The sequence below is a fragment of the Anser brachyrhynchus genome (assembly GCF_964034855.1).
Source record: "Anser brachyrhynchus genome assembly, chromosome: 1".
In the NCBI taxonomy this organism is placed as follows: domain Eukaryota; kingdom Metazoa; phylum Chordata; class Aves; order Anseriformes; family Anatidae; genus Anser; species Anser brachyrhynchus.
Genome location: NC_137694.1, coordinates 26424981 through 26448329, shown reverse-complemented (window position 1 = coordinate 26448329; position 23349 = coordinate 26424981). Strand labels below are relative to the sequence as shown.

Genomic DNA, 23349 nt, shown 5'->3' with positions numbered 1-23349 from the left:
AAGCACAAAATTGCGACCTGCAAGAAGAGCTGTCTGCTCTGCGTGGGTCTCAGGAAAAAATGGAGAAGAGCAATGGCCAGCTGCAAGAAGAGGTGGCATGCATCAAAGCTCTTCTGAAGACTTACAAGGTGGGTCACAGGCAAAAGCAACAGCATGAGACAGAGATAAGAAAGAGCCTGACAAGGAACAAGTGCTCGGACCAGAAGTCGCAGGTGATGTTTGTATTTGGGGTCTTGCCCCTCATTCTTTCTGTGAGGCGTTGTTCTCCACAGGCACAGAAGTCCCTGTGAATTGTGTATGGAGCCTTTGGAAAAGGCTTACAAGCAGAGGACTGTCTTACAGAGACAGAAGTGTCTTAGCACTGACTCTGAAGTAAGAACAGAGTGCTGAGAACTGGTGTCCTCCAGACTAAAATGAATGGTTGACCTGTGGGAGTTTCCGGCTTCTGCCTTCACTGCTGGTGGTAGTGAGGAGGCAAGTGGCCTCCCATGAGTGAGGCTGGGCCCTTGAAACTGGCTATGCGAAAGGTAAAGGTGAGCTCTGGATTCTGCACGCTTTTGTGATTTCTTTTTTTGTCTATTCATGTCCATACCTCTGTTGTTCTTTTCTATGGTCCTTCTTGTATTGTGAGTTGTCTGTTCTCTCCTTGATGCTCCTTCTGTTGTCATACATAGCAGGTGAACGCAGAGCAGTTGTCATTGTGGGTCAAAATGAACGTGCAGAGCAGTATCTGCAAGGGCACACGGAGGGCAGGCTGCTCTGTGGAGGAAGGACGAGCCGAGAGTCACAGCAAGGATGGCGGGCTCAGTGGCTTCACAGGCCATGGCACAGGTCCACAGCATTTTCCGGGTCTGGCAGGTGGAACTCCACCTGTCTGAAGTTGGCTTTGCCCAAGATCACTTCGAGAGCCCTGTCTTAGGAGTTGAGCCAGTGATGCTTTTGTAACTTACCGCTCACCAGCAGCCGTCTCAACCCGTCTTTCCCTAGCCATGGGCACCCTGAAGTAGAGGTCCAAGAAGTGCTTTTGAGCTGCCGTGGGTGTCTTGTTCAGGTGCATGGAACCCTTGATCTAGATTTCCCCTGGTTACTGAGAGGTGCTGCTAAGGCACACGTGTGCTTTAGAAGGTATTGTAGAAGGAGTCAAGTGCCCTTGTGGTGGCTCATTCTTAGTCCAAAGGCTCGTAGCATTCTCGTGGCTTCACTGCCATTAGAAGAGTTCTCTTAAATGACAGGGAATGGCATTGTGTTTAGGCAGTGTAAAATGAAGATTAAGTTTCCGGGTTTTTGTTTGTTTTTATTTTTTGTTTGTGTTTGTTTTGAGGGATTTTTGTTTGTTCGTTTTCTATCTATTTATAAAAGGCAGGAACCTCCCGAGTGTATTTTTAGAAGGTATAGAAAAGGTGTATTTCTGGGGGAGAAGAGTAAGACAGCATCGCAGCTTGCCTTTGGGACTTAATGGGACATCTGCTATATCCTCCGTACCCTCCGTATCCTTGCAACCAAACATCAGCTTTGACCTAGAGAGAAAATGCCTTCCTCCAGCAGTTCTGTCAAAGTGGCTTCCTGAGGCACTGTTTCCAAAGCTTTCAGAGTAAGGGCAGGAAGAGTATTTGTTGCTCGTGCCTAGTCCGTTCTGCACTGCAGCGCTTCCCCACACACACAATAGGCATTCTTTCTGGTGTCTGGGTAGAGGTGTGTTTGATGTCCCATGAGCAGAGGAGCATTTTGGGCAAGAGCGTCCCTAGCAAAAGAACCGAGGAAGGATGGAAACTTGGGGAATCCTGTCAGCAAAGATCTTAAAGCTGTTCTTCTCTTAAAAGACGAGCCTGCCTTTACTTTGCTTTTAATACCGAGTCAGAAGGTGACAAAGACCATCTTGACGCCCTACCCCTTTATGCATTGCTCTCCACAGCTCAATGAACTTTCGCAGCAGCTGGAGATGGAGTCTGGAAAATGCAGGCAGCTAGAAGCACAAAATTGCGACCTGCAAGAAGAGCTGTCTGCTCTGCGTGGGTCTCAGGAAAAAATGGAGAAGAGCAATGGCCAGCTGCAAGAAGAGGTGGCATGCATCAAAGCTCTTCTGAAGACTTACAAGGTGGGTCACAGGCAAAAGCAACAGCATGAGACAGAGATAAGAAAGAGCCTGACAAGGAACAAGTGCTCGGACCAGAAGTCGCAGGTGATGTTTGTATTTGGGGTCTTGCCCCTCATTCTTTCTGTGAGGCGTTGTTCTCCACAGGCACAGAAGTCCCTGTGAATTGTGTATGGAGCCTTTGGAAAAGGCTTACTTTCTCCTCCAGACTAAAATGAATGGTTGACCTGTGGGAGTTTCCGGCTTCTGCCTTCACTGCTGGTGGTAGTGAGGAGGCAAGTGGCCTCCCCTTAGTGAGGCTGGGCCCTTGAAACTGGGTATGTGTGACTGATGGGGGGATGGTTCTCTTCTTCTTTGTGGTGATGGAAATTTCATTATCTGCTTCAGACACAGGCAGCCTCTCCAGACGTGCAAGAACTGACAAGATCCCCTCCTTGCACTTCGCTGGGAAAGAGCCCAAAGCACAGAAGCAGAGATGCTGACTCTGAAGAGGAGGATGTTAGGGAAAAGACACCACAAGATCATACTTTTCCATATGAGTCCATGCAGGAAAGACTGGAAAATTACAGGTACTACTATCTGGAGGAAGTAAACCTCAGAAGATGCCTACAAAAGGACCTCAAAAGGTATGTCTGGACGTTTTTTGGAGTGAGAGCAAGATGCTGCTTTTTCCCTGTACGTTTTCTTCCCAACATCCCTTTTTTTTGTCTGGTCAGCATTATGTCAGTAAATATGTCTTAAAAGGCATATTGATAAAAGACTCCTCTGCAAACCTTCCTCTTTTTTAGAACTGCCTTCATAATGCTTCAGTGTTCCCGCAGTACCATCACTGGTCATGGCATTACAAAAGCATTTTTGAAGTTGGCATCGTCTTAACATGTGGTCTTCTGGCCACTCTGATAATGTGTTCCTCATTGTAACGTTCTCTGCGATATAAGGCAGAGAAGCGAAATTGCCTGTCCTATTGTCCTGTCTGCAAACATGAATGCTTGAATAATATGGGCCTTCTAGAGAGCAGAATCTCTGAATCTGCTGATTCAATCTCTCTGAATTTTTCAGAACTCGTCAGAAACTAGCTGAAGTCAAAGCTCAGCTCCACCAGAAGCACCACTGAAGCCTGCGTGGCTAAGGTCAGCATTCATAAATGTTATTCTCAACCCCTCTTAAAGCATATCTGTGAGCAAGCTTACGCTTCTGAGCCTCAAGTTAGAATCCCTTTGTGGTTCCAAAACACACCTTCTTTATGCTAAAACAACTGCTAAGCATCAGAAGAGTACACAACTGTATGGGGGCGGGCTGAAGACCTCTGGTCATTGGGGGGTGTGCAAAATACAGAGTGCCCTTCTTCTTCTGCAAAGCCGTAAGGGAAAGAGTGAAGGGAAAGAAAGGGAGAATAGACAAAATAACCGTACAAATGGTAATAGGAGAACAGGCACCAGACAAAGACATGCCGCACTGAAGGCTGCGTTAGGGCCTGGTTGCAGCAGGAAGATGTTTGCCTTTTCAAAGGCAGATCCTTTTCAACGTTTTCAAGGTGAATGCAGAAGCTGTATTTTAGGATTAGCGTTCCAAAGAATGCCCAGTTTGAATGCTTAGAGAGTAGGGACACTTGAGGATGAAGAGGGCTGCAGAGGACTAAGTCTAACACTGATGAGCAAGAGTCATTTGCAGGTTCCCTCACAACGTTCTGTGTGTAGCCTGTGGTATTTCCTTCACTAACTTCTGGAATACTGGTAATTGGAGGTGAAAAGGTGTTCCTGCCTTGTGCATTTTCTTCTTATTGTGTGTTTCCCTGTTTTCACAGTTGGATATCATTACTGATCAGATGAAGGCGGAGCAGACAAAGTCCCAGTCCAGAAAACAAGCCATAGTTCTACCAAGATGGAAGATGACTGCCAACACTTGCCTTCTGCCCCGTAATTCGGGCAGTTTCCAGGCCGTGAGCAAAAGCAGCCATTGCCCCCACCACGCTGGCAAGAACGCAGCGGTTCTGTGCAGATAACAGCCTGCCTTTAATTCCAAGTTCTGTCGCCCGCCTTGGCATTTAATAAACCATGTCACGTAGTGTGGGTCTTTGTCTGTTCCCTTCTCCCTTACGGACTTTGCTTCTCCTCTCCCATGCCCATGTGACTGTTCCCTCTGATTCCTTCTGCTCGTCTCTCTTACTGACCAGGAGCATCCTGTGAACATCAAATGTATTTTTTCCGTTGTGGGAAGCAGACCAACCCTCTTGCAGATGTGTCCTGTGAGTTACACAGTACCAAGGGAAACTCCTGGGTGAACTAGGGACAAGGGCTTGGGATGGAAAAAGGGAGAATACACAAAGACAGAGGTGTCATGTGCCTCTTGTGGCTGGAAATGGTTCCCTTGCAAAAGGGATAGCCCACGACAAGCGGAGGACCTCAACCACAGTGTCCATGAGGCTGGCAGAGAGCTTTAATGCTGCGGCCAGATTTCTGAATGCAGGGGAAATGATTTGTAGGCTTCAAACCATCATCCTCTGAGCAAGATGTTCTCCTGGGAAGAAGACCCGGGCTCCCCCATATAAAGAGGAGATCTTCTGGCAAATTCAGGGAGGGCTGAAGGCAGAGGAAAACACCACCTGCGCACCCACTCCATCCAGCAATTGCCCCAATCCCCTGGAGTCCCTTTTGATAGTCTCCAGGCTTCTCTCAGCAATTTCATCACTGCCACCCTGAATTCTCACTAATGGGTAATAATCGGAGGGGGGCTAACGAGGTCAGGAAGTTTCCTGGTAACGTCCTTGACCTGAGCCCCAGGTAGGCTGCAGACTTCCCTACGGGTAGGGTCGAGCTGACATATGGGGCCCTCTGTTCCCTTCAGAAGGGAGTCGCCTACAACCATTACCCTTCTTTCCTTCTTGTTGGAGGAAGTCTTGAGGCGTGGAGTCAACTTGCTGGGTCCTTGCGGCTCCCTTGACTGCCTCCAGCGGCCTCGATGCGGAAAATCACCTGCCCGCCACGATCCACTCTCCGCAACAGCACTCGACTGCCTTGGACTGCAAACCTCTACGGAGGGAGCAAAAGAAGGGGGCAGGGGGAAGTTCTCATTCCCTGTGAAGGAGTTACTTTGCAAGACCCCTTGTTTGCCTGTGGAGTGACTGTGGGACACACCTCTGTGGTGGTTTTACTCAGGTGGGCAGCTGAGCTCCATCACAACCGCTCACTCACTCCCACTCCTCAAAGGGAAAAGGGGGAGAAAATACGATGAAAAGGGCTCAAGGGTTGAGACAAGAACAGGGAGTTCACTCAACAATTATTGTGAAGGGCAAAACAAACTCAGAGTATGGAAATTAGTAAAATCTATTGGCTATTACTTACTAACAAGCCAGAGAAGTGAGAAACAAAGGAAAGAAACCAAAGCCAACTTCGTCCCACCCACCCTCTTCCACCTCCTCCCCCTGAGCGGCACGGGGGAATGGGGGCTGCGGTCAGTCTGAAGCCAGGGATAGAAGAATGGGGGCTTGCTTAATCATGTTAATGATTAATGATTAAAGGATTTATCTGTGAAAGCAACACAATTGACGCTCAGGACGTATGTCTTGACACTGAGCAAGGTGTTTTCCACTTTGAAATTCATCCAAATACTAGTCAGAAGACTGTGCTTATATATTGGTCAAGGCTGTGTGTGTTTAAGAACTGCTTGTGCTTTTGCAGAAGTAGATAAGGAGAATATTACTCTCCCTAGCAAAAATCATTCTAGCTTTTGTATCTGTAACTTTGTTAGAATTGTCGGGTGTGATTTTTATATTTGGCACCAGTGGTATCCCACCAGTTGATCAAGTCTAACAATACAATATAAACAAGGTGCTGGTCATCACTGGTGGGACACAATCTTCGGGTGGTCACCAACGGCAAATGGCATTCTCAATACATTGTGTCACCCGATCATAGTCATATTGACCTTAGTTGGTATGAGTCTTGTATTGTATGTAATTATACTACTCTGGAACTGGAGAATGTTATACCGCATAGCCATGCTGACTTCTTTGTTGCACGTCCATGGTATGGCATTAAGTGATCAGTACCAAGTTGGGAATCTTTGCTGCGAGTAAAAGAATTTACTAATCTTCTAGAAAGGGGGGACTGAAGCCAGGGATAGAAGAACGCGGGCTTGCTTGATCGTATTAATGATTTCTAAATAAAACAATTGTAATTATTAAAGCCAGGAATGAAAGAAAGGGGGCTTGCTTAATCGCTTTGAAATAGATATTGCTGCGTGTCTTTGCTTACTGCTGTGCAAATTAATCGAAACAAGGAGTCTTGGGGCCCCTCACAGAAGATGTTTCCTGACAAAAATGGGGAACCTGTCTCAAAAACCAGCTGAGACCGACCTTGTGGTTTGGACAAGAGCCAAGGGGCAGCTGAGTCTGTACAAAGGCATGGGGTCAACTAGTGGTGATGAAGAGGAGTTATCGGACTTCATCCCCACGACCCCCCGACGACCACCACCAGAAGGCACTGCGCAGGCGCAGATGGGAGGAGTTTATGGAAATGACTTCTTGGAGCTAATTTTAATACAAAGCGGGGATAGGTTAGGCATACGCATAAGCGTATTGGGAAACTTCATGCATATGTAACTTTTTACTGCATATAACCAAAGCAAGTTGCCGCGTTAAGGTGCGCGTGCCTTTGGGGGCTATCCCGCATGTGACCGGCGCCAAAATAAACCACATGCCTACTTTATAACTTATTTGTGTTGAGTTATAGTCTTCTTCCATGAACCAAGTCCCTGATGCTTTGTCTCCACCGCTCCTTCACGGTCACTCTCTGCCCCAGCTCCACGTGGGGTCCCTCCCATGAGATGCCATCCTTCCAGAACTGAGCAGGACTGCTGCCCACAGGCAGCAACTCTTCAAGAACTGCTGCCACATGGCTCCGTACCATGGGGTCTGTCCGTCAGGAGCAAACTGCTCCAGCACGAGTCGCCCACGGGCGGCAGCTCCCCCCAGACCCCCTGCTCCTGCGTGGGCTCCTCTCCACGGGCTGCAGCTCCAGCCCAGGGCCTGCTCCTGCGGGGGCTCTCCATGGGCCGCAGCCTCCTCCAGGCCACATCCACCTGCTCCTCTGGGGGCTCCTCCACGGGCTGCAGCGTGGAGATCTGCTCCATGTGGGACCCATGGGCTGCAGGGGAACAGCCTGCTCCATCGGGGGCCTCTCCATAGGCCACAGGGGAACTTCAGCTCTGGCACCTGGAGCACCTCCTTCCCTCCTTGTCCACTGAGCTTGGTGTCTGTAGGGCTGGTTCTCACTCCTCCCTCTCCCAGCTGATGTTGTTCCACAGTTTTGTTTGTTTGTTTGTCTGAAGCTGTGCTCAGTGAGACTTATCCCAAGATACCATTAAACCTTGGTACTGTTAGCAGAAAAGTCCAAAGCCAACATTGATAACTGACAACTTAGCAATTCTAAGAATAAAGTTAAAAGTTTACCTAGAATATCCATGAATAATAGCATAATCCTCAGCTGTCCATCCTTTAGTGTCCTTATGGGAAAGATCAGCACCATAGCGAAGAAGAACTTTTATCAAGTTAAGCTCCCCACCAGATGCAGCAGTCATAAGTGGGGTTCTGAAGCATCCAAAATATAATATGAAATGAATCATTTTACACAGACATTGCAATTATTTTAATCCCTATTTGCTTACTCTCTCTCAAAAAAAAAATCCCCATTAGTTTACAATGAACAGGAGAAAACGTATTTTTTAACTACTTATTAAGAGCAACAATAAAATGTGAAAGGGAATAAAAAAATTAAGCGTTTGATCCTCAGACAAAGCTCCTACATTGACAATGCTTACATATGAACTATTCCTCAATTTGAAAAAGCATCTCCTTCATAACAGCAATGCTCCTAACAAGTCTCTGCCACGGTGGCCACCACAAACAATGCTTTCCTGCAATCTTCAATGCAGAAAACATGCAATGACCCATGACAGAGGCCTTCTGTAGACCTGCTTCCAGCAGTCACACAGGGAACTCCTTCTGTGTGGCTCTTTCTATTTCAGTGCTCATTTTCCTGTGCCTCTCATCAGTCCAACCTGAAGACAACTAAGGCAATCCATATAGAGTTTTGACCAGCACCTCACCTTTCACACTGATCTCGAGCATGCACATCAGCTCCTTTTTTAAGGAGAAATTCTACCATCTCTTCATGATGTTCCAAGACAGCAAGAATAAGGGGGGTATATCCCTCCTGAAAGGGCAGATAAATCATTCAAGTTAAAAATCAAAACCAAAAAACCCTTCAACAGAAATATTAATGCAACTTTTTGAAAGAACTTCCCTAACAAATCTCAAAATTTACCTTATTTTGAGCATCAATATGGGCATTATGCTCAAGTAACATCCCTGCTAGAGATGTATTCGGAGCTGCGGCAGCCAGGTGAAGGGCAGTGTTGCCACTAGCATCTGCCAGGTTCAGATCAGCACCATGCTCTAGCAAAATAGCCACACATTTTTCTTGCTGGCATTGTACTGCCTGGAAACAATACACAAAAAAAGGAAAAAAATTGCAACAGTCATGTTTCACTCTACCAACGAATACTGCAACTTCCCAATGCTGGGAAGCCTCTTCCAAGACTAGCTATCATATACCTGTTTCTACACAGATTTATGTAAAGAATTCAGCAAGATAGCCATCATTTAACACGTAATCAATAAGCCCCACTTTGTGTAGGATAACACATTCCACATACCTTCATCAGTGGCGATCTGTTATCATTGTCAAAAAGATTTAGCTTACACTTGTTTTCTACTAGGTATGTAACGACATCCACGTGTCCATTTGCGCAAGCAAGATGCAGCGGTGTCCTAAAAAATAAATGTATTAAATTCACACTGACAGACGAAGAAATTATTTCAGTCTGTGGTACACAGTTAGGGCAAATTTCATGTCTCAAAATACCGAAACAGAACAAATACCCAAGCTCATTCCATTGCCAGCAACAGCAGTTGCACACCCAAAGCCTTAAGATGGCTAGGAACCCCACCCCCTCCCCCCCCAACATATGCTTAGTAAGATGACATTTTTTCCGCTTTAGAACTGAATCTGCACAAACAGATTCCTGTGTCCAGACTCTGGTCACTGCCTCCAGCACAACTGCACCCATGACACAGCACAAAAGACCAAGGCCTGGGAATCTGAGGTCTAGAGCAAGTAAACCTCTAAGTTCTCACAGGATCATTCACACGCCAGAAACATATCAGAGATGTAGGAGATGGGTTTTATAGCAAGAATATTGATGTTTTGCTTTGCTTTTTGAAAACACCTGCTTTTTCTTTTTGCTAGCCTGGTTACTACTGCAAACATGAAACACACATATGCATCAAAGCACCTCTGATAACATCTAGCAAAACAGACACAACACCGTAATCCTGACTACAGGAAAGTAGTATGTCACCATCCTGACATTTATAACTATCATACAAATGGAAAACCACAGAAGAAGGTCGTGCAACAAAAATCCTGAAATTCCTCAAGAAATGAGAGAGAAAGAGTCCACTGTTTTTTGAACTGCATCACTGTGGGTAGGATCCTTCTCTGCATTTAGGAAGCCTCAAGTAACCTTGGAAAAAAACAACTGTTGGGGTATTTTGTTGAGAGACTGGAGCACAACTGCTCTCGAGCTAGGTGGGAACAGAAAAGGAGAGGTGCGCAAATGCCGTGACATGATGCAGAAATACAGCAGTTTTTAATGCAGATACTTCTCTTCCCATCGCAGGGCAGCTAATGAACCACGTATACAAAAAAAAGCTTCTGCCAAGGCAAAAAGGATGAAGACAAGTAAATCGCACAAAAGTTCAGAGAACCTGTCATGTCTTGCTACAGACAGGGAACGGCAGCAGTCACTCGAGAGCGACTATTTCCACTTTTTGGAGAAACTCCCATAGGAGCGCGCAGGATCCTTCACCTCTGAAGGTCTGACTGTGATCACCTGAAAGCCAACCGGCACAGCATGATGGCAGCTGACTATACAGACCTCAGGTGGGCAACCGATAACCACAACCAATGCAACTCTGAGGGAGTCTGTGATCACCTTAAAGCTGCTAGGACCAAGCACTAGGAAACGTGACGATCCTAAAGAAGCCACCATTAGCTTCACAAACAAGAAAGCCTTCGGAAAAGCTGCAGCCCTGTTGTCGCCCTCCTAAACCCTGTCCTGATAACCCTGCTGCAACGAATGGAGAGGTCTCTGCTGGAAGAAGACCGTCTGCAGGATGCGTGCTGGCAGCGAGCATGGGAGCTCTCAGCGTTGCCCACCGCAGCAACGCAATGCCTCCAGTGCCAGCAAAGCCGCTCCTGTCCCCAAAGGCCCGGGTGACCCAGCCTCTGCTCCTCCTGCCACCACCCTACGCTGACCGCCCCCAGGGCACTACTGACGCTGGCTGTACTACCTTCACCCCTCTCCTTCAGCACAGCGTTCCCCAGGGGCGTGTTTCTGGAGAGTGGGGGGGTCCTGGGGGGTTACAAGGACCCCCTCCCAGCCCCAGCCCCAGCCCCAGCCCCGCTCCACCCTTACCGCTGCGCCTTGTCCCGCTCGTCGATGCCGTGTTTCTTCAGCCCCTGCCGCACCTGGGCCAGGTCGCCGCCGGCGGCAGCGCGGTGCAGCTTGCCCAGCTCCTTCTGGCGGAGCTCGTAGGCACCGGCGGGACAGGGCGAGGCGTCGGCGCCGCCGGGAGGCGGCGGCTGCCCCTTCCTCTTCCTCCCGAAGCCGAAAATCTTCTTCATGCCGAGGTGGGGGGGCGGCAGTTAGGGACAGGCAACCGGCGGCGCTTCCCCCGGCTCCGCGCCCTGCCCGCCCGCCGCGGGGCGGCTCTCCGCATGCGCAGCCCGGCCGCGGCCGCCTCCACTTTGTGATAGCGCCGCGGGGGCTCCGCTCAACGGCTGCTGCGGCAGCGGCGTGCGGAGGGGGTTAATTGTGGGGCCGCTGATGAGCTTAATGAGCATGTCTCAGTGTAAGGAGAGGGGGTTGGGGGATCTTCTTCAGTAATAGGTAGGGAAGAGTGGCGAAACCTTGCAGTAAGAAAGTGTAAGTTGTGAGTAGTGCCGTGGTACGGTTGGTGCGACGTCATCTGTCTCGGGGGACGTTACCCAAGGTGGCCAAGCCTGGCAGCACTCCTCCCTGTGCTTACGAGCTGCTTCGTGCGTCTGAGTGTGTGAAAAGTGAAGAGATGGCAATCAAAACCTAATTATAGCGTGCATATTTTCTTATCGTTAGCAGTGAAAATATTTAGTATAGTACCACTTCCAGGGGAGGAGATACAGCCCTCTGAAATACTTTCTTCTCTTTCATCACTAATAACAGTATAGCTATTAAAGCCTTAATTTTCCTTTCTAGGATGAGTCTTCACGGTTTTATCAAGCGTATTTGCTTCTGGCAGTATTGCTCTCTTTGACCAAACTGGTTGATGTACCAGCCACTTCTATCAGTTGCTTATTAGCAGTGCTCTGTTGTTTCAGACCTGATCTGTAGAAGGAAGAGCTAAAATAATAATAATTAAAAAAAAAAAAACTTTTGTTGAAACTTCAGCCAAGTAAATCCAGCTTGTAAAACATAATTCTATGAGCAGCTATTTTGAGAGCATCTCCTTAATTAGCACAACCATTTAATGGAGAAATGGAGAACAAAATGCATTTTTAGCTAGGTGTATCTGTTTTCTTCCAGATACCTTAGAAGAATTGGTAGAATTTTATTTATGAGATGGTAATATAGAGTAAACACAATCCATCCCAGTGCTCTTCCCTGGAGGAAGTGTTTTTTCTCAAGTTCTTTTTCAAGTGGCAGCATGCTCAGCCATAAAAGCATCTGGTTTGCAGCATAGTCCCCAGCAGAGACAGAGGCACTATGCTCCCTGCCAAATATCGCGTGTTTCAGAATGGGATCAATAAAAACTGATTGCAGAGGCAGCTCTAATGGGTAAGGACTGTGGTAGGTAGTTGGGCTGAAATTTACAGTTTTATGCTTTGAAGTTAGGGTCTTCTGATGGGGCCTGTGAATACAGATAGCCATTTAGGCACAACAGGAACAGTTCATTATTAGCTGAAAAGGTTGCAAAATGAATTACTAGAAGCTGTTACTCAACCAACTATCAGGTTTCTGTATTTGTGTTTTTTTCCCCTTTTTGTTAATATTATGTCTTTAGTCTCTTTTTATGGATGATGCTGAAGATACTAAATTTAAAATTAGTTTCAATCCATTTCTGTTTTTAATTTCTTTTAGATAATTATATTTATTTATTTATTAGATACTGGTATTTCATGATGTATTTCTTCATCCTCTCAATGCGTTCTACTTAGCTAATCTGTAGCTTTCTCTGAGCACCATCTAGTAAATGCTGTTTCTATTCGTGGCTGCATGAGGCGATTCATTCCTGTTCTGATACCCAGTACAAGATGCATGTACCACAGGAAGATTTCCAAATAGGGCTTAAGTGTTGTGTAAGCTTTGGCGTTTGAGTTAGTCCATTGAATGACTAACTTTCCTTTGACGTGATTCGCTACAGCTAGCTAATTTAGCTCACAGTCTTGCGTAGATCTGAGGTACATAATGGCAGTCAAATTCTCTGTTTCCAGTCTTTATCCTCCCCCAGTACACAATGACAGCGTGTATTTTGTTTACCAACAAGTAAAAACTGCAGTAAAGACTTGCTGGGCTGATAACTATGTGCTGCTCATCATCTGGTGATTTGCTACACCTGCTTTGCAACTCCTGCGTTTATGGGGGGGGGGGTACAACTCAGAAAAGCTATCTGGGCAGTTTGTGTTTTTCTGCATTGCATGCCCTGGGTCTTTGAAGAGAATGAGGTAGTTACATGCATGCTGCAGGTAGAGACTGTAACAGCTTCAGCTCTGTCTAGGTGGAGAGCTGGAGCTGTGGTGGTGCTCCTGGTGTGCCACTCATAGAGAGAACCCTGTGTAGCCCGTGGATATGCTGAGTGCAGCAGCGGTTTTGCTTGTTCCCAGTCCACTCTAACACCATGGCACTGTATCCCATGCACACAGTCTGTTAATCCTCAGCAAGATTAACAGCTACCTTTCTGTTGACAAAGCAGAATGGATGTCTTTAAGCTTCCTCTAAGTGAGGAACAAGAAATGTTTCTTTGCTTTCAATACAGTAAGAGATTTTTGTGTAAGAGAAGACCCTAGCATATTCAGAACCACATAGATTCATTGTATTAACAACAGTTTAGAAAAAACTCAGGTAGGCCTGTGCATATTACATCTATATACAATTATCAAAAAGGACTCTTAAGGGTGTTATTGTGGATCCAAGTACATCATAATTGGATTTGTTAAGTTTAGCTACATTTTTAGCTTATAAAAAAAAAAAAAAACTTCAACTGTTCACAAATTATAAACCATAAGAAAGTGAAAAATGTTTGCTAAAAGTGGGATTGTAATGTGTTGAGAACTGATTTCAATTCCCAAAGGAAATTCCATTATTTGCTTCAGACACGGGCAGCCTCCCCAGACATGCAAGAACTGACGAGATCCACTCCTTGTGCTTTGCTAAGAAGGAAGCTAAAGCACAGAAGCAGAGATGCTGACTCTGAAGAGGAGGATGGAGGGAAAAAGACACCACAAGAGCATACTTTTCCAAATGAGTCCATTCAGGCAAAACTGGAAAGGTACATGCGCTACTATCTGGAGGAACAAAAGCTTAGAAGAGCTCTAGAAAATGACCTGCAAAGGTATGTCCAGACTGGGTTTTGGAGTGAGAGCAAGATGCTGCTTTTTCCTTGTACGTTCTCCTCCTAAAATCCCTCTTGTATACCTGGTCAACATTACGTCAGTAAATATGCCTATAATTGCATAGTCACTCTCTGCCTTTGCTCCATGTGGGGTCCCTCCCACGGGATGCCGTCCTTCCCAAAATGAGCCTGCGGGGGCTGCCACAGGCAGCAGCTCTTCAAGAACTGCTCCAACGTGGGTCCGTACCACGGGGTCCATCCCCCAGGAGCAAACTGCTCCAGCACGGGTCCCCCACGGGCGGCAGCTCCCCCCAGACCCCCTGCTCCTGCGTGGGCTCCTCTCCACGGGCTGCAGCTCCGGCCCGGGGCCTGCTCCTGCGGGGGCTCTCCATGGGCCGCAGCCTCTTCCAGGCCACATCCACCTGCTCCACCGGGGGCTCCTCCACGGGCTGCAGCGTGGAGATCTGCTCCGTGTGGGACCCATGGGCTGCAGGGGGACAGCCTGCTCCACCAGGGGCCTCTCCATAGGCCACAGGGGAACTTCAGCTCTGGCACCTGGAGTACCTCCTGCCCTCCTTCTGCACTGATCTTGGTGTCTGCACGTTAGCTTTCATAAAGACACATAATCCACAAAGTGATTATGTGAAGGTGCTTTTATTAGCCGCCGGAAGTTAAGGGCATGCCTGCCCAAATCTAACTTCGTCCGATTTGTTCACTCAGTTCTTTTTTATCTCCTAAAATATTACATATGCATTAAGTTTCACAACAGAGCTATGCATATTCATTTTCTAGCTCCACCTAGCCCCGCCTTGTATGCTAATTATCTTATCAGTCCTTCTGCGCTTGCGTATTACTCTCTGGTGGTCGTCCGGGTGGCCGTCGGGATGAAGTAAGTTGTCTTCATCAGAGTAGAACTTTTTAACCTTTTCTTCTTACTATCCCAGCTGCTGTTGTTCCACAGTTTTGTTTGTTTGTCTTCCCTTTCTTAAATATGCTTTCACAGATGCACAAACAGCAATTTTTGGCTCATCTCTGGCCAGCATCAGGTCCCTTTGGAGCCAGCGGAATCTGGCCCTTATCTAACATGGGGCATCTTCTGGACTCTTCTCACAGAGGCTACCCCTGCAGCGCCCTGCAGATAAAACCTTGCTATGCAAACCCAATACTCCTATAGGAAGAGATCTTCTGCCATTCCTCTGGCAAATTCGGGGAGGGCCCTCTGCACCCAGACGGTCTGGAGCACGGGGACACCTTCAGCCGCTGTCACCAACCCAGCGACAGCACTGTGGCAGCACAAATGAAGAATGGCCCCGCAGGAGCTGGACGTCAGGGGGGACCTGTCCCTGGATGTGGGTACGGTGCTGCCCTGTGCCCGGGAGAGTGTGGGGGTGAGCTAGGACAGCTGCCAGATCAACCACAGCCATGCGGAAGTAATGCTGTGCCCCTGCCAGCGGCGGGAATTAGAGGGAACGGTCAAATGAGTAGGGGAGGGGAGAAGCAAAGCCCGGAAGGGAGAAGAAGACAAAGACCTGCACTACATGACATGGTTTATTAAATACCAAGGAGGGTGACAGAACTTGGAATTAAAGGCAGGCTGTTATGTGCACAGAACCGCCGCATTCTTGCCGGCATGGCGGGGCCAATGACTGCTCTTGCTCACTGCCTGGAAACTGCCCGAATTACGGGGCAGAAGGCAAGTGCTCGCAGTCCACTGCCATCTTGGTAGAACTATGGCTTGTTTTCTGGACTGGGACTTCGTCTGCTCCACCTTCATCTGATCAGTAATAATGTTCAGCTGTGAAAACAGGGAAACGCACAATAAGAGGGGAATGCTTAAGGAAGGAACACGTTTTCACCTCCAACTACAAGCATTTCAGAAGTTACTGAAAGAAATACCACAGGCTACACACAGAACATCTAAAGGGAACCTGCAAATGACTCTTGCTCATCAGTGACTCTTGCTACAAAAAGACTCTTGCTACAGGCTTGGGGGAGAGTGGCTCAAGAGCTGTGCAGAGGAAAAGGATCTGGGGGTGTTGGTCGATGCTCGCCTGAACGTGAGCCAGCAGTGTGCCCAGGCGTCCAAGAAGGCCAACGGCATCCTGGCTTGTATCAGGAAAAGTGTAGCCAGCAGCACCAGGGAGGTGATTTTTCCCCTGTACTCTGCTCTGGTGAGGCTGCACCTTGAGTACTGTGTTCGGCTTTGGGCTCCTCAGTGCAAGAAGGACATCAAGGCCCTGGAACGTGTCCAGAAAAGGGCTATAAAGCTGGAGAGACCTCAGGGGAGACCTTATTGCTGTCTACAACTACCTGAAAGGAAGGTGTGGGGAGCTGGGGGTCCACCTCTTCTCTCAGGTAACTAGTGACAGGATTGGAGGGAATGGCCTCAAGTTGCACCAGGGGAGGATAAGGTTATAAATGAGGAGACATTTCTTCTCAGAAAGAGCAGTCAGACATTGGAGCTGGTTGCCCAGGGAGGTGGTGGCGTCACCGTCCCTGGAGGTGTTCAAGGCAAGGTTGGACCTGGCGCTTAGGGATGTGGGTTAGTGAGTGACATTGGTAGTAGGGTGATGGTTGGACCAGTGATCTTGAAGGTCTCTTCCAGCCTTAATGATTCTATGATTCTATGATTCTGTACCAGTGCAGAGAACAACACTATATGGGCTGCCGCAGGGAATGTTAACTCCATCCCAGACAGACCCAGTACAACTGGGGCAGGTGCCAGCTCAACCATGGCCACAGGGAAGTAATGCAGTGCCCCTGCCAGCCAGGCACGTTCTCGATGCCTCCTGAGGAGCCCTGCCCCATCGCATGGCCCGAGATCCCCATCCACGCTGCGGAAGAACGTCAACTGAGGCACAAAGAGCTCTTAAGGCAGGAGCCAGAATGTGCCGCAGTCACAGTGCAGCTGTCCTGGGTCTGTCCCCTCCCAGCTCCTGCTGCACCCCCAGCCTGCTCGCTGGCAGGACAGAGCGAGAAGCCGAAAAGTCCTTGGCCTGGTGTAAACACTGCTCTGCAACAATTAAAACATCAGCATGTTATCAGCGCTCTTCTCATCCTAATCCAAAACATAGCATCCTACCAGCTACTGTGAGGAAAAATTAACTCTGTCCTAACTGGAACCAGGACAGTTGGTCTGCTTCCCACAACGGAAAAAATACATTTGATGTTCACAGGATGCTCCTGGTCAGTAAGAGAGACGAGCAGAAGGAATCAGAGGGAACAGTCACATGGGCATGGGAGAGGAGAAGCAAAGTCCGTAAGGGAGAAGGGAACAGACAAAGACCCACACTACGTGACATGGTTTATTAAATGCCAAGGCGGGCGACAGAACTTGGAATTAAAGGCAGGCTGTTATCTGCACAGAACCGCTGCGTTCTTGCCAGCGTGGTGGGGGCAATGGCTGCTTTTGCTCACGGCCTGGAAACTGCCCGAATTACGGGGCAGAAGGCAAGTGTTGGCAGTCATCTTCCATCTTGGTAGAACTATGGCTTGTTTTCTGGACTGGGACTTTGTCTGCTCTGCCTTCATCTGATCAGTAATGATATCCAGCTGTAAAAACAGGGAAACACACAATAAGAAGAAAATGCACAAGGCAGGAACACCTTTTCACCTCCAATTACCAGTATTCCAGAAGTTAGTGAAGGAAATACCACAGGCTACACACAGAACGTTGTGAGGGAACCTGCAAATGACTCTTGCTCATCAGTGTTAGACTTAGTCCTCTGCAGCCCTCTTCATCCTCAAGTGTCCCTACTCTCTAAGCATTCAAACTGGGCATTCTTTGGAACACTACTCCTAAAATACAGCTTCCGCATTCACCTTGAAAACGTTGAAAAGGATCTGCCTTTGAAAAGGCAAACATCTTCTTGCTGCAACCAGGCCCTAACGCAGCCTTCAGTGCGGCATGTCTTTGTCTGGTGCCTGTTCTCCTATTACCATTTGTACGGTTATTTTGTCTATTCTCCCTTTCTTTCCCTTCACTCTTTCCCTTACGGCTTTGCAGAAGAAGAAGGGCACTCTGTATTTTGCACACCCCGCAATGATCAGAGGTCTTCAGCCCGCCCCAATACAGTTGTGTACTCTTCTGATGCTTAGCAGTTGTTTTAGCATAAAGAAGGTGTGTTTTGGAACCACAAAGGGATTCTAACTTGAGGCTCAGAAGCGTAAGCTTGCTCACAGATATGCTTTAAGAGGGGTTGAGAATAACATTTATGAATGCTGACCTTAGCCACGCAGGCTTCAGTGGTGCTTCCGGTGGAGCTTAGCGTTGTTTTCGTCTAGACGCTGACGAGCTCTGAAAAAGTCAGATGCATGCAAGAATTATATTTGGTTACAGTTTGGCAAAGCTACTCTCCAGGTCTTTGACCAACATTCGACTTCTGAGAGTGGAAGGGATTAATGGCATCTAAACACAAAAACATCATTTGATTTGAGGTTTTTGGAGAGCTTGCATCCATTGTGGAAAAGTACCGCCAATGCTGTGTATTTATGTGGCTTCTTCTGGAAGATGCATCACCTGCATAAAGAGTCAGGGATATCCTCCCCTGCCTAAGGAAATCTCAAATCTCAGACATGCTGCTGAAATGGCAGCCAAAGCCGTAGACTTCACAGAATCAGATTCTACTATCTAGAAGGCTCCTACTTCTTTAAGCATTCTTAGTTTGTTGTCATGACAATAGGACATGCAGTTCCTCTTTTCTGCCTTACATCGCTGTACTGGGTGTACGTGGCAAGGTTTTGGCTGTAACGGGCTGCAGGGTTGGCCTCTGTGAGAAGAGTCCAGGATCTCCATGCTGCAGCCTGTGGAGGAGCCCCCGGTGGAGCAGGTGGATGTGGCCTGGAGGAGGCTGCGGCCCATGGAGAGCCCCCGCAGGAGCAGGCCCCAGGCAGAGAGTGACTATGAGAGTGACTATAGGCATATTTACTGACGTAATGTTGGTCAGGTATACAAGAGGGATTTTAGGAGGAGAACGTACAAGGAAAAAGCAGCATCTTGCTTTCACTCCAAAACCCAGTCTGGACATACCTTTGCAGGTCATTTTCTAGACCTTCTCTGAGCTTTTGTTCCTCCAGATAGTAGCGCTTGTACCTTTCCAGTTTTGCCTGAATGGACTCATCTGGAAAAGTGTGCTCTTGTGGTGTCTTTCTCCCTCCGTCCTCCTCTTCAGAGTCAGCATCTCTGCTTCTGTGCTTTAGGTTCTTTCTCAGAGAAGCACAAGGAGGGGATCTCGTCAGTTCTTGCATGTCTGGAGAGGCTGCCCGTGTCTGAAGCAGATAATGAAATTTCCATCACCACAAAGAAGAAGAGAACCATCCCCCCATCAGTCACACATACCCAGTTTCAAGGGCCCAGCCTCACTCAGGGGAGGCCACTTGCCTCCTCACTACCACCAGCAGTGAAGGCAGAAGCCGGAAACTCCCACAGGTCAACCATTCATTTTAGTCTGGAGGACACCAGTTCTCAGCACTCTGTTCTTACTTCAGAGTTAGTGCTAAGACACTTCTGTCTCTGTAAGACAGTCCTCTGCTTGTAAGCCTTTTCCAAAGGCTCCATACACAATTCACAGGGACTTCTGTGCCTGTGGAGAACAACGCCTCACAGAAAGAATGAGGGGCAAGACCCCAAATACAAACATCACCTGCGACTTCTGGTCCGAGCACTTGTTCCTTGTCAGGCTCTTTCTTATCTCTGTCTCATGCTGTTGCTTTTGCCTGTGACCCACCTTGTAAGTCTTCAGAAGAGCTTTGATGCATGCCACCTCTTCTTGCAGCTGGCCATTGCTCTTCTCCATTTTTTCCTGAGACCCACGCAGAGCAGACAGCTCTTCTTGCAGGTCGCAATTTTGTGCTTCTAGCTGCCTGCGTTTTCCAGACTCCATCTCCAGCTGCTGCGAAAGTTCATTGAGCTGTGGAGAGCAATGCATAAAGGGGTAGGGCGTCAAGATGGTCTTTGTCACCTTCTGACTCGGTATTAAAAGCAAAGTAAAGGCAGGCTCGTCTTTCAAGAGAAGAACAGCTTTAAGATCTTTGCTGACAGGATTCCCCAAGTTTCCATCCTTCCTCGGTTCTTTTGCTAGGGACGCTCTTGCCCAAAATGCTCCTCTGCTCATGGGACATCAAACACACCTCTACCCAGACACCAGAAAGAATGCCTATTGTGTGTGGGGGGAAGCGCTGCAGTGCAGAACGGACTAGGCACGAGCAACAAATACTCTTCCTGCCCTTACTCTGAAAGCTTTGGAAACAGTGCCTCAGGAGGCCACTTTGACAGAACTGCTGGAGGAAGGCATTTTCTCTCTAGGTCAAAGCTGATGTTTGGTTGCAAGGATACGGAGGATATAGCAGATGTCCCATTAAGTCCCAAAGGCCAGCTGCGATGCTGTCTTACTCTTCTCCCCCAGAAATACACCTTTTCTATACCTTCTAAAAATACACTCGCGACGTTCCTGCCTTTTATAAATAGATAGGAAACAGACCAACAAAAATCCCTCAAAACAAACACAAACAAAAAATAAAAACAAACAAAAACCCGGAAACTTAATCTTCATTTTACACTGCCTAAACACAATGCCATTCCCTGTCATTTAAGAGAACTCTTCTAATGGCAGTGAAGCCACGAGAATGCTACGAGCCTTTGGACTAAGAATGAGCCACCACAAGGGCACTTGACTCCTTCTGCAATACCTGCTATGTATGACAACAGAAGGAGCATCAAGTAGAGAACAGACATCTCACAATACAAGAAGGAGCATAGAAAAGAACAACAGAGGTATGGACATGAATAGACAAAAAAAGAAATCACAAAAGCGTGCAGAATCCAGAGCTCACCTTTACCTTTCGCATAGCCAGTTTCAAGGGCCCAGCCTCACTCAGGGGAGGCCACTTGCCTCCTCACTACCACCAGCAGTGAAGGCAGAAGCCGGAAACTCCCACAGGTCAACCATTCATTTTAGTCTGGAGGACACCAGTTCTCAGCACTCTGTTCTTACTTCAGAATTAGTGCTAAGACACTTCTGTCTCTGTAAGACAGTCCTCTGCTTGTAAGCCTTTTCCAAAGGCTCCATACACAATTCACAGGGACTTCTGTGCCTGTGGAGAACAACGCCTCACAGAAAGAATGAGGGGCAAGACCCCAAATACAAACATCACCTGCGACTTCTGGTCCGAGCACTTGTTCCTTGTCAGGCTCTTTCTTATCTCTGTCTCATGCTGTTGCTTTTGCCTGTGACCCACCTTGTAAGTCTTCAGAAGAGCTTTGATGCATGCCACCTCTTCTTGCAGCTGGCCATTGCTCTTCTCCATTTTTTCCTGAGACCCACGCAGAGCAGACAGCTCTTCTTGCAGGTCACAATTTTGTGCTTCTAGCTGCCTGCATTTTCCAGACTCCATCTCCAGCTGCTGCGAAAGTTCATTGAGCTGTGGAGAGCAATGCATAAAGGGGTAGGGCGTCAAGATGGTCTTTGTCACCTTCTGACTCGGTATTAAAAGCAAAGTAAAGGCAGGCTCGTCTTTCAAGAGAAGAACAGCTTTAAGATCTTTGCTGACAGGATTCCCCAAGTTTCCATCCTTCCTCGGTTCTTTTGCTAGGGACGCTCTTGCCCAAAATGCTCCTCTGCTCATGGGACATCAAACACACCTCTACCCAGACACCAGAAAGAATGCCTATTGTGTGTGGAGGGAAGCGCTGCAGTGCAGAATGGACTAGGCACGAGCAACAAATACTCTTCCTGCCCTTACTCTGAAAGCTTTGGAAACAGTGCCTCAGGAGGCCACTTTGACAGAACTGCTGGAGGAAGGCATTTTCTCTCTAGGTCAAAGCTGATGTTTGGTTGCAAGGATACGGAGGATATAGCAGATGTCCCATTAAGTCCCAAAGGCCAGCTGCGATGCTGTCTTACTCTTCTCCCCCAGAAATACACCTTTTCTACACCTTCTAAAAATACACTCGCGACGTTCCTGCCTTTTATAAATAGATAGGAAACAGACCAACAAAAATCCCTCAAAACAAACACAAACAAAAAATAAAAACAAACAAAAACCCGGAAACTTAATCTTCATTTTACACTGCCTAAACACAATGCCATTCCCTGTCATTTAAGAGAACTCTTCTAATGGCAGTGAAGCCACGAGAATGCTACGAGCCTTTGGACTAAGAATGAGCCACCACAAGGGCACTTGACTCTTTCTGCAATACCTGCTATGTATGACAACAGAAGGAGCATCAAGTAGAGAACAGACATCTCACAATACAAGCAGGAGCATAGAAAAGAACAACAGAGGTGTGAACATTAACAGACAAAAAAAGAAACCACAAAATCCTGCAGAATCCAGAGCTCACCTTTGCTGTTAATTTATCAGCTTCACTGGCCCCTTCAGAGCAGCTGCTCATCATGTCTCTTGCAGTAGTGAACTGGGGCTCTCTTTCTCTGGCCTCATATTCTCTTAGTTTCTGCAGAGCTCCGTTCAGAAGCCTCCTTAACCTGTGCAGCAAATTAGTCAAGAAAACAATGAGGTAGGAGGTGAAGGAACTACCAGCCTGTTTCACATTCTCTCACATTCTAACATGCCATACCTGTGACATTCTCTCTGCAGTTCGCTGTTTCTTTTCATTTCCTGCTCGAGGCGCACTTCGACTGGGCATTTCAACTCGACCAGCTTCTTCTCTTCCGATCTCTCACACTGACACTTTCAAAACAGAAGAGATACATTGCATAATCAGGCTGGAGATCTGTTACTAGTGAAGTTCCCCAAGGCTCCATTTTAGGACCAGTCCTCTTCAATTTTTTTATAAATGACTTGGATTAAGGACTTGAAGTTCTTTTGAGCAAGTTCACGGATGATACCAAATCAGGTGGAACTGTTGACTGTCAAGAGAGGTGAGGCCTTGCAGAGAGATCTGGAGAAATTAGAGAGCTGGGCAATCATCAAGAATGTGAAGTTCAACAAGAGCAAGCATTGGATTATGCACCTGGGAAGGGGCAACCCTGGCTATACATACAGACCGGGGAAAAGATGCTGGATGGCAGCCCCGCAGAAAGGCATATCGGGGTTTTGATCGACAGCAAGCTGAACATGAGCCAGCAGTGTGCCTTGGTGGCCAGGAAGGCCAACCGCATCCTGGGGCACATCAAGAACGGCCTTGCTAGCCAGTCAAGGGAACTGATTGTCCTGCTCTGCTCTGCGCTGGCGAGGCCTCATGTTGAGCACTGTGTGCAGTTTTGCGCGCCACAGTATAAGAAAGATATAAAGCTGTTAGTGTCCAATGGAGGGCAACAAAGACGGTAAAGGGTCGAGAGGGGAAGACGTATGAGACGTATGAGAAGTGGCTGAAGTCACTTGGATTGTTCAGCCTGGAGAAGAGTAAAATGAGGGGAGATCTCTTGTGGATCCACAACAACTCAGAAATTCTATCATTCTATGCTTCTATCTACCCGCAACGAGGTGGCTCCTTACACACTGCCTTGCACCTCCAGCTTATTTAAAGCTGAAAAGGCCCATTGTGTTGGTCACCAGCAGAGAGGGGGAAGAAGGGAAGAGAAAGGAC

General features: G+C 47.7%; 3 protein-coding genes across 16 annotated transcripts in view; 1 reads left to right on the top strand and 2 right to left on the bottom strand.

Annotated features, from left to right (window-relative positions):
• LOC308194756 (uncharacterized protein) overlaps positions 1 to 10981 on the bottom strand; it is a 69918-nt gene extending 58937 nt beyond the window's left edge. For 3 of the 6 annotated variants that reach the window (XM_080591041.1, XM_080591040.1, XM_080591042.1), the window contains exons 1-5: positions 10631 to 10981; positions 8807 to 8921; positions 8416 to 8589; positions 8198 to 8304; positions 7542 to 7679 (exon numbers count right to left, since the gene is read on the bottom strand). In XM_080591041.1, the coding sequence (XP_080447167.1) occupies positions 7542 to 7679; positions 8198 to 8304; positions 8416 to 8589; positions 8807 to 8921; positions 10631 to 10839 (743 nt within the window). In that variant the 5' untranslated portion in view covers positions 10840 to 10981. Of the gene's footprint in view, positions 1 to 4960; positions 5122 to 7541; positions 7680 to 8197; positions 8305 to 8415; positions 8590 to 8806; positions 8922 to 10630 lie in introns of all 6 variants that reach the window. The other 3 variants (XR_013950837.1, XM_080591043.1, XM_080591044.1) reach the window with 3 other exon arrangements.
• Positions 1565 to 14944, top strand: LOC308194776 (uncharacterized protein; the record flags this gene model as incomplete). 7 transcript variants are annotated; one of them, XM_080591091.1, is made up of 4 exons in its annotated part: positions 1565 to 2095; positions 2480 to 2718; positions 3152 to 3222; positions 3897 to 4156. In XM_080591091.1, exons 1-3 carry the CDS (start codon positions 1709 to 1711, stop codon positions 3204 to 3206), a joined length of 681 nt encoding a protein of 226 aa, XP_080447217.1. In that variant the 5' UTR covers positions 1565 to 1708. The 7 variants fall into 7 exon arrangements, 2 of the variants coding, with proteins under 2 accessions (XP_080447217.1, XP_080447216.1); XR_013950857.1 differs by lacking the exons at positions 2480 to 2718; positions 3152 to 3222; positions 3897 to 4156 and adding exons at positions 13564 to 13802; positions 14595 to 14691; positions 14806 to 14936 and having other exon boundaries at positions 1652 to 2095; XM_080591090.1 differs by lacking the exons at positions 2480 to 2718; positions 3152 to 3222; positions 3897 to 4156 and adding exons at positions 13564 to 13802; positions 14806 to 14944 and having other exon boundaries at positions 1653 to 2095.
• A 2150-nt stretch (positions 14945 to 17094) lies between these two features.
• Positions 17095 to 22541, bottom strand: LOC308194787 (uncharacterized protein). 3 transcript variants are annotated; one of them, XM_080591131.1, is made up of 6 exons: positions 22378 to 22539; positions 22144 to 22285; positions 19529 to 19711; positions 18832 to 19070; positions 18029 to 18099; positions 17095 to 17354 (listed from the first exon to the last, which is right to left on the bottom strand). In XM_080591131.1, exons 1-5 carry the CDS (start codon positions 22413 to 22415, stop codon positions 18045 to 18047), a joined length of 657 nt encoding a protein of 218 aa, XP_080447257.1. In that variant the 5' UTR covers positions 22416 to 22539; the 3' UTR covers positions 17095 to 17354; positions 18029 to 18044. The 3 variants fall into 3 exon arrangements, 2 of the variants coding, with proteins under 2 accessions (XP_080447257.1, XP_080447256.1); XR_013950870.1 differs by having other exon boundaries at positions 18029 to 19070; positions 22378 to 22541; XM_080591130.1 differs by lacking the exon at positions 17095 to 17354 and having other exon boundaries at positions 17881 to 19070; positions 22378 to 22541.
• Between the last annotated feature and the right edge of the window lie 808 nt (positions 22542 to 23349).

Excerpts from the sequence above, each read along its gene's own strand:
- LOC308194787 (XM_080591130.1), bottom strand. The coding sequence starts at position 22,415 with ATGAAAAGAAACAGCGAACTGCAGAGAGAATGTCACAG. Across the intron at positions 19,712-22,143 it reads CTGATAAATTAACAGCAAAG|CTCAATGAACTTTCGCAGCA; the intron begins GTGAGCTCTGGA and ends TGCTCTCCACAG. Across the intron at positions 19,071-19,528 it reads CTCTTCTGAAGACTTACAAG|ACACGGGCAGCCTCTCCAGA; the intron begins GTGGGTCACAGG and ends TATCTGCTTCAG.